The sequence below is a fragment of the Panulirus ornatus genome, chromosome 9 (assembly GCF_036320965.1).
Source record: "Panulirus ornatus isolate Po-2019 chromosome 9, ASM3632096v1, whole genome shotgun sequence".
Lineage (NCBI taxonomy): Eukaryota > Metazoa > Arthropoda > Malacostraca > Decapoda > Palinuridae > Panulirus > Panulirus ornatus.
This window is the reverse complement of record NC_092232.1, coordinates 49,441,039-49,459,761: the sequence shown is the minus strand read 5'-3', so window position 1 is coordinate 49,459,761 and position 18,723 is coordinate 49,441,039. Positions and strand designations below refer to the sequence as shown.

The 18,723-nt window shown below is 38.3% G+C and overlaps 1 protein-coding gene across 2 annotated transcripts in view; it reads left to right on the top strand.

The window, feature by feature from the left end:
- Tmep (Transmembrane endosomal protein) overlaps nt 1-18,723 on the top strand; it is a 139,397-nt gene that overhangs the window by 108,495 nt on the left and 12,179 nt on the right. For both annotated transcript variants that reach the window (XM_071665170.1, XM_071665169.1), the window contains one exon: nt 17,050-17,291. In XM_071665170.1, coding sequence (XP_071521271.1) covers nt 17,050-17,267 — 218 coding nt within the window. In that variant the 3' untranslated portion in view covers nt 17,268-17,291. The remainder of the gene's footprint in view (nt 1-17,049; nt 17,292-18,723) is intronic.

Genomic DNA, 18,723 nt, shown 5'->3' with positions numbered 1-18,723 from the left:
ATGGATTTTGTTGCAGATTGATATCTCCAAAGTATTTGACTGGGTATGGCGTAAGTCTTTGCTTTCTAAACTGCTTTCCTTTGGTTTCACTTTCTGTTCTGTAATGCATAGAGACCTATCTGGCCATTACATCTCAATAGTCATCAGTGGAGTGACATTCCCTCGTATCCTATCAATAATGTTGTTCCTCAGGGTTCTTTCGTAGCACATACTCCATTGCTCCTCTCAGTAAGCAATTATCTCTCTTCTACTTCTCAGCCTTTTCACTCTTACTCTGATGATTCAACTTTACATACTTCAACTCACTTTTCCTCTCCTTTTCCCTTTGATACTGGTTTTCTTTCTCATACTGATCATATTTCCTCTCTCATTTTGGACCTGCTTAGCATTTTGGATTGGGGAAGCAGTAGCCATGCAAAATTTTGATTGTGCTGAAATGCAACTTCTCCATATATCTCTTTCTAAGAATCATTTGTTTCCTTTTGTTCTGTGCAAAACTCCATAATTCAATCTTGTTATGATATAGAGATAGTGGGCATACCAAACATTCTAAACTCTTGCCCTGGAAGCAAGCCCTACATAACATCACAGTCTGCTTTCCAAAAGCTGGGAGTGTTGTATAATTGTTGTAATTACATTTCTTGTTAGCAGCTGTTTCATGATTACAGGAGTTTTATTCACTCGAGATGAAATACTGCTTATACATCTGATGTGGCTTATCCTCCACTTGTCTGTTAACTAGAGTTGAATCAAAACCCTTCCATTTCATTAATTCTCCTGCTATCACCTCTCTTCAACCTTCCCTTTCCATACACTATGATGTTGCTCTCTCTATATACTGTATCATATTGTTTTGGCCATTGTTATGAACTGCCTGCATGTATCCTCACCACTATGGTTTGGACTTGAGGTTTGGTTGCTATAATGCCTTGTTCTCTCAGACAGTTGAGCTTTGGAATTTCTTGAAGAGTCAGGTCAACAAACACTTGTGGAGCCCTGATTAGTTTTTTCCTTCTTTTTATCTTGGTTCTTTCACCTGAGTTGGCCTTGATTGGGGTGTGGTATTTGCTCATGCATTGTTGGTCACTATAAAAAATGATTGCCAAGGGGAAGGAAAAGAGTAAACATAATGCTTATCTTTTGGGAAGGAAATCAGGGATGGGCTCAGCTACAGGTTGGTCCTAGTTAAGAGTTTGGTGCAATAGGGTCTAGAAAAGATTAGTAAAAAGCAAGTGGATTACTTTCTACAGAGCAAAAATTACATGACAGATAGCATGGTTTTAGGAAAAAGAGGTAGTGTGTAACAAATTGCATACAGTTCTATGAGAGAGTGATCCTTGTCTTAGACAAAGGGAAAGACTGTTTGGATTGTTGGTATCTGGACTGCTAGAAAGCTTTTGGCACTGTTCTGCATGGGAGGCAGATTTAAGCTGGATCAATATAAGATTATCTTAATGGAAGGGAACAGGAGGAATGTTAAGAGAAGCTTTCTCCAAATAAGTCAAGGTGCTGGGTGAAGTTCTGGGACCATTGCTCTTCTTGATTTGTGTTAAATGACTTGCAAGAAGTGATGGATCCTTACATGAACATGTTTGCATATGATGGAAAGGTCATGAGAGAGATGAAAAGTGAGAAAGATTGCATCAACTTAACAAAGAGACTAGAACAAACTCCAAATTTACAATACATGGTTGATGAAATTCATCCTGATCATGTGTAAAGTAATAAGGATGGGACAAATGAAAGAAGGCCTCAGTATGATCATTATCTAGATGGAAATAAGCTTCAAGATTCTGAATATAAGTAGGATTTGGTAATCAACACAGTCTCTAACCTATCTCCAGATTCCTGCATTAGGAGAATAGTTAAGGAATCAAACTGCAGGCAATATCAAAATAGCTTTAAAGTATATGAATAAGAAAATAGTTAACAGGCTGTTCATACACTACATGCAGCTAAAATTAGGATATACTTATCAAGTTTAGTCTCCACACCTAGATAGGCATGAAGAAATAATGGGGAATTTCCAGAGGGCAACAAAGATAGTACTGTAATTAAGAGAGCTGAATTACAAGAAAAAGCTCGAGGTTTTAGATTTGCCCACCTTGAATGAGTGAAGAGCTTGGGTTGTCTTAATCACAAACTCTAGGTTTTTAGAATAATCAATGATGTGGACATTGAACATTTCTTTAAGAGATGGAGGTGTAGAGTAACCTGAGGATATAATATGAAATAAAGTATGAAAATAGTTAAAAGAAAAGGAAGATGTGAAGAAGTACTCTTATAGGTTTAGAGTTGTGGATGAATAGAATGACTAAGAACTAAGTTACATAGACAACATACTCAGATATCAGAAGTATCAAAGTAGAGAATGTTCGTGATATGCTAACCCCTCTGTGTAAAGCTTACTCTCCATACATGATTCAACCGGGTGTGAACAGAAACTATAAATACAGTATTGATACATATACAAAGCCTGGTGTTTACTTATCAGATTATCCTTAATGTTTCTGATTATAATGCATGAGCTATAGGATAAATAATTTCATCATTTTAGTTTTCGTATATTTTGAATTTGCTTATTTGCATACAGTTTCAACACCTAGTATGTAGCATTGATACGTCATATCAACAGTTTACACAGTATTGTATGAATGTTTACTGAACATCATCATACCTTGTTGTGAAATTGTCATTGTTCTACCAACATTGTACCGAACAGCATTGATACAGTATGGATACATCATATTTGTGTTGCAGACCCAGTGTTTTATTTTGTAAAGCCAGTGTTGATTCAACTTGCAAACATAATATTTCCTTGGCATAAGGTCATTGTTGAATCCTTAACTTCTTTTAATGTTAATTCAGTGTATGTTTGCATGCATTTTTTTTCTCTGGTTTCTGAAATATTCTGGTTTGATGTCAACCAGATTCTAGAATCATCTGCTTGTATTTGTGTAAGCAGTTTTTCACAAATTTATACTTTGATTTCCATAAATTGCAGCTACTTCTGTAACCCTAGTATTTAAGAAATGTGAATAAAGTACTCAGAAGTTGAGAGGCCACAGTGGTGCTTGTGACTTAGTATATGCATATAACCACAAGTAAAATGAAACAAGTTCTCAAGTGTGTTTTTGTATAATGATCTCATGGTCAGGGAAAATTCAAGAATGACACAGAAGACCAAAAACAGTCAGTTTATATACAGGGAAGAGACGTAGCTAAGACGTCTCTTCCTTGTATATCAACTGACTGTTGTAGGTCTTCTGTCTTATTCTTGTATTCCCTAACGATGTAATCATTATGCAGAAGTGCACTTGGAAACTTACTGTGTTTCATTTTCCTCGTAGTTATATATTTGAAATGGCACCCTCCTCCCCCAGCGTACGCGCAAGGTAGCTCTAGGAAAAGACAACAGAGGCCACATTCATTCACACTCAAGTCTCTAGCCGTCATGTGTGATGCACCGAAACCACAGACCCCTTTCCACATCCAGGCCCCACAAAACTTTCCATGGTTTACCTCAGACGCTTCACATGCCCTGGTTCAATCCATTGACAGCACATCAACCCCGGTATACCACATCGTTCCAGTTCACTCTATTCCCTTCACACCTTTCACCCTCCTGTATGTGCAGGCTCCGATTGTTAAAATCTTTTTCACTCCATCTTTCCACCTCCAATTTGGTCTCCCACTTCTCCTCATTCCCTCCACCTCTGACACATATATCCTCTTTGTCAGTCTTTCCTCACTCATTCTCTCCATGTGACCAAACCATTTCAGTACACCCTCTTCTGCTCTCTCAACCACACTCTTTTTATTACCACATTTCTTTTACCCTTTCATTACGTACTCGGTCAAACCACCTCACACCACATATTGTACTCAAACATCTCATTTCCAACACATCCACCTTCTTATTTATAACCCACACCTCACAGCCACATAACATTGTTGGAACCACTATTCCTTCAGACATACCCATTTTTGCTCCGAGATAACGTTCTCACCTTCCACACATTCTTCAATGCTCCCAGAACCTTCGCTCCCCTCCCCCACCCTGTGACTTACTTCCTCTTCCATGGTTACATCCACTGATAAATCCACTCCCAGATATCTAAAACACTTCACTTCCTCCACTTTTTCTCCATTCAAACTTACCTCCCAATTGACTTGTCCCTTAACCCCACTGTACCTAATATCCTTGCTCTTATTCACATTTTCTCTCAGCTTTCTTCTTTCACACACTTTACCAAGTTCAGTCACCAGCTTCTGCAGTTTCTAACCTGAATCAGCCACCAGCGCTGAGAGAATGAGTTAGGAAAGAATGACAGAGGATATACGTGTCAGAGTTGGAGGGAATGAGAAGTGGGAGACCAAATTGGAGGTGGAAGGATAGAGTGAAAAAGATTTTGAGCTATTGGGGCCTGAGCATATTGGAGGGTGAAAGGTGTGCAAGCAATAGAGTGAATTGGAACGATGTGGTATACCGGTGTTGACATGCTGTCAATGGATTGAACCAGAGGTGAACCATGGACAGTCTTGTGAGGCCTGGATGTGGAAAGGAAGCTGTGGTTTTGGCACATTACACATAACAGCTAGAGGCTGAGTTTGAACAAACATGGCTTTTGTTGTCTTTTCCTAGCACTACCTCACAAGCGCGTGGGGGAGGGGGGTGCCATTTCATGTATATGTGTGTGTATGTATATGTATGTATACGTTGAAATGTATAGGTATGTATATGTGCGCGTGGGGTGTTTATGTATATACATGTGTATGTGGGTGGGTTGGGCCATTCTTTCGTCTGTTTCCTTGCACTACCTCACTAATGCAGGAGACAGCGACAAAGTATGATAAATGATATATATATGTATACACACCTGTGGATACAGGAGAGAGATGCCCATGTAGACACTGCGTGTCATAGAAGGTGACTAAAGGGTTAGGGAGGTGGCTGGAAATTTTCCCTTCCTGTTTTACTTTACCAAACGAAGGAACAGAATGGGGCCAGGTGAGGATTTTTTCCTCTAAGGCTTTGTCATCTGCTCTTGATGCTACCTCACCGATGCGGGAAATGGCGACTGTGTATGAAAGAAAATATATGTATATTTGTGTATGTGTTTAAAATTTCTTGTCATATTAATGGGTAGGTTGTGTTATTTGGTCCACTTGTCCCTATCCCTATTGTCACAGTGAAAAAATTGAGGCTAAATTCATGAAACTGAATTTTTGACATTGGTGTATATATGATGTGGTCCAAAACGAATTTAGATGTAGGTACTGTATTTTGGTTTTATTGCTGAATAGAAGGCAGTATATACAAGTATGAATTACATCTTGGGAATGAGTCATGTTATAAAATTGATTACCCCATTCACTGCATCTGGTACATATGTGGTCTCTGTGAAAAATAGAGGTTCATTGTGACTGAAACATATATTGTTTCTGCATTCAGAACTCCCATGCAGAAGTTTGGTAGGCAAATACGAATGCTCCCTGACTTACAACCTATGCGACTTATGACCATCCGTATATACGACCATAAAAAAGATAAATTTACAAAATATAAGTAAATGCTAACGGCTGTGTTCATACAGTAGTGATTGTCAGACAGTCCCGGCATTATGTACATCACAGCTTCTCTCAGTTCTCGCTCTCATTTACCACTCAGTAAGCGCATGATATTCAAGTGAGTCTAACAAATTTTTGTGCTAGATTAAGCCATTTTTGTATTAAACCCCAAAGAAGATGACGAGCAAGAGGAAAAACCTATCATGTTGATAAATCTGGCTAGAGCTGCGGAAGATGCTGGATTTGGAATTGAAAATGAAGTTAATCACCCATTGTGAAAGAGGAAAAAACCTTGTTGCGATTGTACATGATCTGCAGTTGTCCCCTTTGACAGTCACAATTTTAAAGGACAAAGAAAAGATAAGTGATGCAATAAAAGGTTCAGCAAGTATGAAGTCTCTGATGATAGCAAAGAAGTGACGAGGGGCCCATCCATGAAATGGAAAAGTTTTAGATGCTGTGGATGGAAGATCAAATTGAATAGCGTGTACCACTAAGCTTACTAACAGTTCAGGCATAGGCTAGAAGTCTTTTTGAGACTTTGAAGGAGCAAGAGGGTGAAGATTACATCAAGAACTTCACAGTAAGTCATGGTTCAATAGATATAAAGGAAGATATAGCTTGCACAATGTTTGAGTCTCAGATGAAGCAGCAAGTGCTGATGAAGGAAAGATTAAGAAATATAAGAAAATATAGAAATTATGCTTAGTCATATGTTCTCCGGTGCTAATGGCTGTGTGTACAATAGTGAATGTCAGACAGTCCCAGCATTTTGCATATCAGTGTGTACCACTAAGCGTACTAACAATTCAAGCATAGGCTAGAAGTCTTTTTGAGACTTTGAAGGAGCAAGAGGGAGAGGATTACATCAAGAACTTCACAGTAAGTCATGGTTTAATAGATTTAAAGAAAGATATAGCTTGCACAATGTTCGAGTCACAGATGAAGCAGCAAGTGCTGACGAAGTAAAGATTAAGAAATATATGAAAATATAGAAATTATGCTTGGTCGTACATCCTCCAGTGCTAATGGCTGTGCATACGATAGTGAATGTCATACAGTCTTAGCATGGTGTACATCACATCATTACTCTCAGTTCTCATTATCAGTTACCATTCAGTAAGCATGCGTTATTCAAGTGAATCTAACACATTTTCATGCTGGATTAGAACATTTTTTTATGAAACCCCAAAGAAGATGATTAGCAAGAGGAAAAACCCATCACATGTTGATAGATCGGGCAAAAAGCCAAGGAAGATGCTTGATTTGGAATTGAAAATGAAGAGAATCACCCAATATGAAGGAAGAAACAAAAATTAATATGATTGCACATGATCTACAGTCATCTCATTTTATGGTCTCCACACTTTTAAAGGACAAAAAAAAAATACATGAAGCAGAGGTTCGACAATTATCAAGTCTCTGATAATAGCAAAGTAACGACAGGGACATGTCCACAAAATGAAAAAGTTGTTGATGCTATGGATGGAAGATCAAATTCAAAAACGTGTATCACTAAGCTTACAATTCAGGCGGAGGCTAGAAGTCTTTTTGAGACTTTGAAAAAGTGAGCAGGAGATTACATCAAGAATTTCACAGCAAGTCATGGTTCAATATATTAAAAAGAAGATATAGCTTGAGCAATGTTGAAGTTACAGGTTTTAGCAGCAAGTGCGGATGAAGGAGCTGCTAAAACGTTCATAGAAAGTTTGGATTAATCAATCCGTGAACTAAAGAATCTTCAGTAAAAGATAAAAAGAAACTACAGATTCATATGATAAAGCTGGTTAATAAAAAACAAGATAACCATGATAAAAATTGAGTAGGATGAATGCTGTGCGGGTATATGAATTCTACATGCCATACTGACATAATCTGACTTACATCCATTTCTTGATCCGACTGGTCAGTTGGAACAGAACTTGGACATACGTCGGGGAGCATCTGTATTGTGATAAAAGATCTAACTGGCATCATTCATGATATTGCCTTTTATGTAAGCTTTTTTTCAAAGTGTATGAGTAGGTGTGCTTGATCATGGCACAGAAAGCAGTACAACAAGAGCAGGCTACAAGCACACCATCCCCTGACTCCACTGATTATGATGATATTCTTGTTGGATGTGACTCAGATAAGTTAAGTGTATCAATGAGAGAGGATGAATGTCCATTTAGTGTAGGTGAAAGATATAATGACTATAAGGAAGACAGTGAGGGTGGACATTATCCATGCACTCTGCCACCAAAATTAACATAGTGTGTGAGTGGTGGGGATGGAGAGTAGGTGGGTTTATATGGGGCTAAAGGGCTCAAGCAGTCATGCCAAAAGACTTCGTGTTTAGTTCCTCAAATTCAGGGAGAGCAGTGCTTGCTCAGAGGAACTTTACTTTTTTCTGGAGATTATTGACACAGACATAATGGAAATATTGTGGAGGAAACAAATAGATATTATAGTATCTCGGGGAAACATTCTCCAAAATCACTGCTTTGTCGACTGGCTAAGGGCTTTAACAGAATCAAGGATGAGTTATCTTTTGTCTGTGTGATGATTCTTATGTCACTTGTAATAAGAAGCAGAATGAATAACTATTTGACTGTAGATGATATGCACAAGATGAAGATTTTTGGAAGCTAATGCCTCACGACATCTTTCTTCAACTTGTGCAGGTTATTCACTTATTGTCAGGTAAACTTGTACAAAGAGTTAGTAAGTTGCAGAAAATCTGGCCAATTCATGACCATATATGCACAAGATTCCTGACAAAGTTTATACCTTTTCAAAATTTATGAATAGTTGAGATTTTCTTGCTGGGGAGAGATTGTTTCACACATGCTATCATGAACACAACACTGTGTTTGAGGACATCGAGTGAATTATATATATATATATATATATTTTTTTTTTTTTTTTTTTTTTTTTTTATACTTTGTCGCTGTCTCCCGCGTTTGCGAGGTAGCGCAAGGAAACAGACGAAAGAAATGGCCCAACCCCCCCCCCATACACATGTACATACACACGTCCACACACGCAAATATACATACCTATATATATATATATATATATCTTTAACAATACTTTTTGCATGAATATTTTTATATCGTGTAAAAACAGTTATCCATATAAAGCCGTTACTATGCTTTCACTAGAAAACTATGAGTGGAGGCAAGATACCCTTTTGCTCTATTGTTTATCTTGTGCGTGAAGGACTTAGAAGTACACATATGTTGATAGCGAAAGAAGTACACATATGTTGATTGAGAAAGGACAGCCAAATCCAGGAGAGTTTTATGTTTTCATCATCAGAAGAGAGTGCCCTATTAATTTTCATTACAAAATATGCTTGATATTTTTTGTATTATTTTTGTAACTTACTGTCCTGGGGATAGGCCATAAGATTAACAAGCTGCAGTGAATGAGGTAAACAGTTTAGCGGGCTTCATATATATTTTTTTGTGTGATCTGATGTGATTTTCTATGTCCAAAAGTTATATAGGGATAATGATGTTTTGAGAATATACACTGTATAATATTGATCAAAAATATTTCTGAATACACACTTAAAGTGTTGCTAAATAGTGTAATGGTATAGATAAGTATTTGTTAATATTCTTTTGTGGCATTGCATGTTCTTTTGGGCTTGTAGTTTACTTTAGCGCTTGCTTATGCTTTGTTGGGCAAATAAACTAGTTTAATTTATACTTTTCATGTTTGTCATGAAAATTAACTCAGTACTATCACCTTGTGGTTATTATTCAGTTTATGCTAATCATTTGGTTCTCAAAGTTGAGGCATAATAAGAAAAAAAAAGTTGCAGCCTTTTAGCATGGCTTTGTAATATAAAACTGTTGTTGATTTACTTGCTTTAGTTCTCTTATTTTTAATGAATCACTAGCTTTTTTTATCGAGGATGTAAGTCTTTATATATATATTCCTGTGAGTCCACGGGGAAAATGAAACACGATAAGTTCCCAAGTGCACTTTCGTGTAATAATCACATCATCAGGGGAGACTCAAGAGAGAAATATAAGTCAGTTGATATACATCAGAGACGAAGCTAGGATGCCATTTGGTAAACATGCAATTGTCCAAGACAGACAACAAGCATTCATAAACTTATCATTTTACAAATTTTATCAACAATAAAGTTATCTAATTTGTATAGACCATCACTAATATTAACATTATATTGTTGCTGAAGGCAACTATTAAAAGGGAGAACTTAAGTTAGCAAAGAAATCATTTTATAGAGTTGAGCCCAAACCTCCCATTGACACCAAGAAACTTTTAGTTCTCCCTTTTGATAATGATTTTACTTGACGTCCCATGTTGCTTAAATCTTTTAATGTATATGTTGCCTTCAGCAACAATAATACTATAAAGAATATCTTAATCAGAAATTCACCAGAAAATTCTCCTGGATGCATCTATAAAGTACCATGTAGAAATTGTGATAAGTTATATGTTGGGCAGACTGGTACAGATCTTTCTGTTAGACTTAAGCAGCATAAATATAGTATAAGAATGGGACAAGAATCAAATGCCTTGTTTAATTATGTTAAAAACTATTATCATTGTATTGACAGGAGTAATGCCATCTCAGTTATTAAATCTAACTCTATTACCACGAGAAATATTGAATCTTCTATTATTGAATACACAAAGAATTATGATCTTGATATTAGTGATGGTCTATACAAATTAGGTAACTTTATTGTTGATAAAATTTGTAAAATGATAAGTTATGAACACTCGTTGTCTGTCTTGGACAATCGCATGTTTACCAAGTGGCGTCCTAGCTTCATCTTTTTGATGTATATCAACTGACTTATATTTCTCTCATGTGTCTCCCCTGATGATGTGATTATTACATGAAAGTGCATTTGGGAACTTACCGTGTTTCATTTTCCCTGTGGACTCATAGGAATATCTTGATCACACGCAAAATTGTGATCCTTTCCAATATATATATATTTACATTTATTTATTTATTATACTTTGTCGTTGTCTCCCACGTTAGCAAGGTAGCGCAAGGAAACAGATGAAAGAATGGCCCAACCCACCCACATACACATGTATAAATATACACGTCCACACACGCACATATACATACCTATACATCTTAACGTCTACATATATATACACACACAGACATATACATATATACACATGTACATAATTCATACTGTCTGCCCTTATTCATTCCCGTCGCCACCCCGCCACACATGAAATGACTACCCCCTTCCCCCGCATGTGCGCAAGGTAGCACTTGGAAAAGACAACAAAGGCCACATTCGTTCACACTCAGTCTGTAGCAGTCATGTATAATGCACCGAAACCACAGCTCCATTTCCACATCCAGACCCTACAAAACTTTCCATGGTTTACCTCAGACGCTTCACATGCCCTGGTTAATCCATTGACAGCACATCGACCACGGTATACCACATTGTTCCAATTCACTCTATTCCTTGCATGCCTTTCTCCCTCCTGCATGTTCAGGCCCCGATCACTCAAATTCTTTTGTACTCCATCTTTCCACCTCCAATTTGGTCTCCCACTTCTCATTCCCTCCACCTCTGACACATATATCCTCATTGTCAGTTTTTCCTCACTCATTCTCTCCATGTGACCAAACCATTTCAAAACACCCTCTTCTGCTCTCTCAGCCACATGCTTTTTATTACCACACATCTCTCTTACCCTTTCATTACTTAATCAAACCACCTCATACATATATATATTTTTTTTATTCTTTTTTTTTTTTTTTTTGCTTTGTCGCTGTCTTCCGCGTTTGCGAGGTAGCGCAAGGAAACAGACGAAAGAAATGGCCCAACCCACCCCCATACACATGTATATACATACGTCCACACACGCAAATATACATACCTACACAGCTTTCCATGGTTTACCCCAGACGCTTCACATGCCCTGATTCAATCCACTGACAGCATGTCAACCCCGGTATACCACATCAATCCAAGGGAGGGGGCGAAAATCCTGGGAGCCTTGAAGAATGTGTGGAAGTTGAGAACATTATCTCGCAAAGCAAAAATGGGTATGTTTGAAGGAATAGTGGTTCCAACAATGTTGTATGGTTGCGAGGCATGGGCTATGGATAGAGTTGTGCGCAGGAAGATGGATGTGCTGGAAATGAGATGTTTGAGGACAGTGTGTGGTGTGAGGTGGTTTGATCGAGTAAGTAACGTAAGGGTAAGAGAGATGTGTGGAAATAAAAAGAGTGTGGTTGAGAGAGCAGAAGAGGGTGTTTTGAAATGGTTTGGGCACATGGAGAGAATGAGTGAGGAAAGATTGACCAAGAGGATATATGTGTCGGAGGTGGAGGGAACGAGGAGAAGTGGGAGACCAAATTGGAGGTGGAAAGATGGAGTGAAAAAGATTTTGTGTGATCGGGGCCTGAACATGCAGGAGGGTGAAAGGAGGGCAAGGAATAGAGTGAATTGGATCGATGTGGTATACCAGGGGTTGACGTGCTGTCAGTGGATTGAATCAGGGCATGTGAAGCGTCTGGGGTAAACCATGGAAAGCTGTGTAGGTATGTATATTTGCGTGTGTGGACGTATGTATATACATGTGTATGGGGGTGGGTTGGGCCATTTCTTTCGTCTGTTTCCTTGCGCTACCTCACAAACGCGGGAGACAGCGACAAAGCAAAAATATATATATATATATATATATATATATATATATATATATATTTTTTTTTTTTTTTTTCAACAAAGTATGATATTATTCATTATACATTGTCGCTGTCTCCCACATTAGCGAGGTAGTGCAAGGAAACAGACAAAAAAATGGCTTAACCCACCCACATACACATATATATACATGAACACCCACACATGCACATATACATACATATACATACACAGACAAATACATGTATACACATGTACATATCCATACTTGCTGCCTTCATCCACCTCTGTTGCCACCCCATCACACGTGCCGATTTATGCTCTCGGCGATAATGTTCTCTCGTTTCACACATTCTTCATCACTCCCAGAACCTTCTCCCCCACCATATGTGTCTTGGAGGGCAAGATAAGGGAGAGAGTAGTAAAGGGTAGAAGTCAACTCCCATAATAGAATAATGAAGGATACAGGTATAAGTATGGCGATGAGGAAATGATTTAGGGATGTCATAGTCCTCCCTACCCCTACCTATGCAGCTGAAACATTGACATGGAATGAGTCACAGAGGTCAAGAATCCATGCTGTGGATATGATCTAAGAGGAGCATGTGTTATGACTGCATGGAATGAAGATAGAAATGAGGGGGTGTATGAGAGATGTGGTATGGCAGGGAATGCAAAGGAATGAATTGTAGAGTTGGTAAAACATAATACTTTGAGGTGGTTTAAGCACTTGCAAAGAATACAAGAAGAGGAATTTACAAGGAGAGACTATGATAGTACAATTAAAGAGGTTGGTGTGAGAGGAAGACCACCTGTGATATGGGGAAATAGGGTTGAAGAGTTCTGAGATAGAGAAATGGTGGAAGAATGCATGGAATGGTGTATGTGAAGGAGGCATGTAAGGACAGGAATAAGTGAAGGCTGATTTGCAGTGGCCACCCACTTTATGGGAATTCTCAGAAGGAGTGGGTGTCAAAGATATAGGTAGACATAGAAGAAAACTAATAGGGAAAAGAGCAGGGGGATGGAAATACTCCTCTTATTGTATTTCATCCTATAAAAATCGTTGGAATAGAAAGAGCCAGGAAAGGAGTGCTCGTCATCCTTGAAGGCTCAGGCTGCGGTTTCTGAATCTTTATGGATGCAACCAAAATAAGAAGAAAGTAGAGATAGGTAGTACATGAAGCAAGAGTTGTGAGAATGTGTAAGTGCAGGGAAATGAGCCCCACACTGTTTTTGGATAGAAATGAAAATAGATTTCAAGAAGTGGGTGATTATTATTACTTATGCACCCGGCCATGAGTAGAATGATGAAGAGGGATGACTGTTTTGGGGAACAGCTGAGTGTATGTATCAGCAATTTTTATACACGGGACAGAGTATTAGTGATGTGTGATTTAAATGAAAATGTAACATGGCAGTTGAGGGTGTAATGGGGGATATTCAGTAAGATGAGTGGTATTGGTGAACAGTTCCTGGAGTTGTGTGTTGAAAAAGGACTGATGATTGGCAAGTACTTGGTTTAAAAAGAGAAATATACATAAGTATATGTGGGTAATATGCAAGCGTTATTGGATTACATGTTAATAGTTAGGCATGCAAAAGAGAGGTACAGCTGGTGGGATGTCTTTAGATTAACTGGTGAAGGCAAAGATGGATGTTTGTTGAGGTTTTTGGAAAAGAGGCAATTAAATGAGAAAAGAGGATGGTGAAAGTATGTTTGAAAAAGAGGCATGTGAAAAAATGGCAGGAGAGATTGATTTTAGAATGGCAGGAGGTTAGAGTAAAAGCAGGGGGAGTTGTTGAGGAATGGGAGGTGGTTAGGGAAACAGTGGTGGCATGGGCAAGAGTGTGTGACATGCAGAAGGTGAGATGTGGGCTTGTGAAAAGGGTAATAAGTAGTGGGATGACAAAGTAAAGTTGGTAGTGAAAGAAAAAAAAAGATGTATGGGCAGTACTTACAGGGAAAGTTTGCAAGTTATTGGTAGTTGTATAAGAGAAAGTGGAAGGAGGTCAAGAGGAAGATGCAGGGGCTGAAAAAGAGGGAAAATGAGAGTTGGGTTGAGCAAGTATCAGCAAACTTTAGGGAGAATAAGATGTTTTGGAAGGAGGTTAGTTGTCTGAGAAAGGCAAGGAAACACTCAGGAACTTTGAAGGAGGGAGCAAATGGGGTATTGGTAACTGGCACTGGTGAAGTGTAGAGATGGAGTGAATACTTTGATGGGTTGTTGAATGTGTTTGATAAGTTTGCAGATGTAGTCTGTTTGGATTGGGGAGTTGTTCAAAGTGGAAAAGTTGTGGTGAATGGTTTCATGAAGAGAGGTTGTGGTGAAAGCCTTGCATAAGATGAAAATTTAGTATGAAAATACTATAGTTGAATTACTTAAGAAAGGAGATGACTGTGTTGTTGGTTGGTTCGTTTAGATTTTCATCATACGTTTGTATGGATCATGGGTAGGTGCCCAAGGATTTGCAGGATGCTTGTATATTGCCATTGCATGAAGGAATAGGGGACTAAAAAGATTGTTCAAATCACAGAGGTATAACCTGTCAAGTTTTATGGAAGAGTGATGATTGAGAGGCTGGTGTCATTTACAGAGCATCAGATTGGGGAAGAACATACTAATTTCAGGAGTGGTTGAGGATGTGTGGATCAGGCGTTTGGTTTGAAGAATGTAAGAAATACTTAAAGAACAGAAGAATTTGTATGTGGCCTTCATGTATCTAGAGGAAGCATATGATAAGAATGATAGAGATGTTTTGTGAAAGGTGATTGATGAATATAAGGTGTGGAAGGAAAGCTATGAAAAGTTAGGTTTTATCAATAGAGTGAGATGTGTGTGCAGTTACATAAGAGAGGAGGATGAGTGGTTACAGGTGAAGATAGGTCTGTTGCAGGGTTGTATAATTTTTCCATGGCTGTTTAATTTGTTTATGGATGGGTTGATGAAGGAGGGAAGTGTAAGGGTTTTGGAGAGGTGGGCAGTTATGCAGTCTGTTGGGGTTGAGGGAGCCTGGGAAGTGAGTCAGTTGTTGTTTGCTGATGACAGTACTGGTGGCAGATTCAGGTGAGAAACTACAGAAGTTGATGTTTTATTTTGGAAGTGTGTGTGAAAGGAGTAAATTGAGAGGAAATATGATTAAGAGCAAGGCTATTAGATTTAGTAGTGCAGAGGGATAGGTTTTGTGGGTTGTGAGTTTGAACAGAGAAAGATTGGAGGATATGAAGTGTTTAAGGTATCTGGGAATGGACATGGCAGCAATTGGTACCATGGATGCAGAGATGGGTCATAGGGTGTGTGAGGGGGCAAAGTTTATAGGAGCATTGAGGAATGTGTGGAAAGATAGGTCACTACCTGGGAGGGTGAAAGTAAGTATGTTAAATGATACAGTATTCCCAGTAACGTTTATGGTTGTGGGGTATAGGCTATAGATAAAGATATTCAGAAGAGAGTGGATGTGCTGGTAATGAAAAGTTTTAGGACAATATGTGGTGTAAAGAGTGTTGACCAATTAAGTAATGATAGGGTAATGGAGAGATGTAGTAGTAAGAAGAGTATGATTGAATGAGCTTAAGAAGGTGCATTGAAGAAGGTTTGAACATATGAAGAGAATGAAAGAGATGAGGTTGGCAAATAGGATATATGTGTTAGAAGTGGAGCAGACAAGGAGAATGAGAAGGCCAAATTGGAGATGGAAGGATGGAGTGAAGGAGAATTTAGGTGTTTTGAGCCTGAACATGCATGAGGGTGAAAGATTTGCACAAGATAGAGTGAATTGAAGTGATGTGGTATACCTAGGCCAACATGCTACCAATGGACTGGGCATGTGAAGCAGCCAGGGGACACCACAGAAAGGTCTGTAGGACCTGATTGTGGATAGGGGGCTGTAGTTCAGCACATTACGCAAGATAGCTAGAGAATGGACTTGAGCAAATAAGGCCATTTGTTTGTCAGGTGCTTTGTTAATGTGGGAAATGACAAACATGTATGAAAAAATATGTGGATAGGGAGCTCTTGTTTCAGTATATTACACATGACAGCTAGAGGCTGAGTGTGAACGAATGTGGCCTTTTTTGTCAGTTTTTCTGGTACTAACGCATTAGCGAAGTAGCATAAGGAAACAGACAAGAGACTGGCCCAACCCACCCACATACTCATGTATATACATACACATCCACACACACACACACGTATACATACCAATACATTTCAACATATACATATATATACATACACAGACATATACATACATACACATGTACATAATTCATACTTGCTGCCTTTATTCATTCCCGTCACCACCCCGCCACACATGAAATGACAATCCCAGCACGCGCGTCAGGTAGCGCTGGGGAAAGACAACAGAGGCCACATTCTTTCACACTCAGTCTCTAGCTGTCATGTATAATGCACTGAAACCACTTCCCAAATGCAGGAGACAGCAACAAAGTATGATATATATATATATATATATATATATATATATATATATATATATATATATATATATATATATATATATATATATATATATGTCTGGGAGCGGGTGGCTGGAAATCCTCCCCTCTCATTTTTTTTAATTTTCCAAAAGAAGGAACAGAGAAGGGGGCCAGGTGAGGATATTCCCTTAAAGGTCCAGTCCTCTGTTCTTAACGCTACCTCGCTAATGCGGGAAATGGCGAATAGTTTGAAAAAAAGAAAGATATATATATATATATAATTTTTTTTCCACAAGAGCTTTAATTGGTTTAATGTCATCTGTTATTTCATTTGGTCTAGTAAAATCATGTTTCAAAGATTTATTTTTCTTTTTGTAACAGGAGGAAACACTAGAGGTTCAGGCCATACTGCAGTAAGCACGTATGATGCTGATGAAGTGCCACGATCAAACGGAAGCAATGGAATTGGAGGAATTGGAAATGGTAATGGCGGAGGAGTTGGTGGTAGAGGAGCTCAGAATGGTGGACGAAATGGTAATGGGCGGACAGCATACAATGAGAAGACAATGTTGCTGAGTTCTGATGATGAATTTCAGTGAAGGAAATGTAAATGTACAGCTGAGGTGAGATTTACAGTATTTGTAAATGTCTTTATTTTTTGTCCTTTTTCATTCTTGTTATCCTATTCTTTTAACATTGTTTTTGTTTTATAGGTATATTTTTGTTTTTGTTTTATAGGTATATTTTTAAGCTCAACCCTTTGACTTCAAAGCTAATTTCTGAGTGTCGGCTTTGTTGATGAGTCACATCAGTTTGCTTTGAATTAAGATTTCCTAATACTTTCACTTTGAAAATAATTGTTAAGATAGAATTATAGGAATGATTGAATGATACATTTAGAAAAATCTGCTGTAGTATTTGACATGCTAGTGTTGGTCAGAAATAGTAGAGATGGCACAGTACACAAGTAAGGTAAATGATGGTGAGCAGAGGAAAACAAAATTTTTTAAAAGAATACCTCAGCTGACCCAGTGATGCATTTCATGCCGATGTGCATACACCTACTCACACATACATCTACAGACAGCATATATAAAGCTTAGAAGTTATATGATAGTAGAGAATGTGCAGGAGGTGGAGGTCCCTCAAGTGTAAAACTCCCTTCTTGTACAGTACAGTTAAGTAATTATACCTGCATGCATGCTGATTATGAAGAACTCATGATTTCTTTACTATATTCACCTCCAGTTTGTTATATGATACAGACTAAAAACTGAATCAAAAACAAAAAGGTTGTTTTGACTACATGCCACCTATTCTTAAGAATTCATTGAGTCTTCATGGTGGAAGTTAAACAGCTAATGTGTATTAACATGGAAAGAAGTATGCACACTGGCCTTAGCACCATGAAATGGGACATCCATGAATGCCAACAGTCAGATTGCAAGTGGGTTCCATATTCATCCCTGACGTGGTCACATGCATGGGAAACTGAATGAAATACTTTTGTAGCAGTAGAGATGAAACTTAACAAAAAGTCCAACTAAATATTACCGGAGGGGTATATATTAGCTGTGGGTAAAGAAGAAACAAGTGAGGAGGGAGGCTGGCTCTCTTAATAAAGGACAACTTAAAAGTTTCTAGAAATACTGGTTGATTATATCTACTTGGACAGTCAATCATGGGAAAAGTAACTACAGGAGAAACTTACATAATGCTGTATTCACTGGAGAGTCACTAATTTTCAGTCCTCCAAAGAGTTTTAGGGAACCAGTACATCAGTTTGACAAAACTAATAAAAGCACAGTTTTGGATGGTAAAGAAGTGAGCAAGTCACACGCTTTTAAGAAATAGCCTAAGAAAAATTAGATGATTATAAAGACAGAATCTATGATACCCTTTTAGTGCACATAGGAAAGTTTCCAGTTTCTGCATGGCACTGCAAACTGGATTCAGAGGATCTAATACACCATTGATACTAGAAACCTCAGCTCATTGTACTCATTCAGGCCCCACAGACCTTTCCTTGGTTTCCTCCAGACATTTCGCATGCCC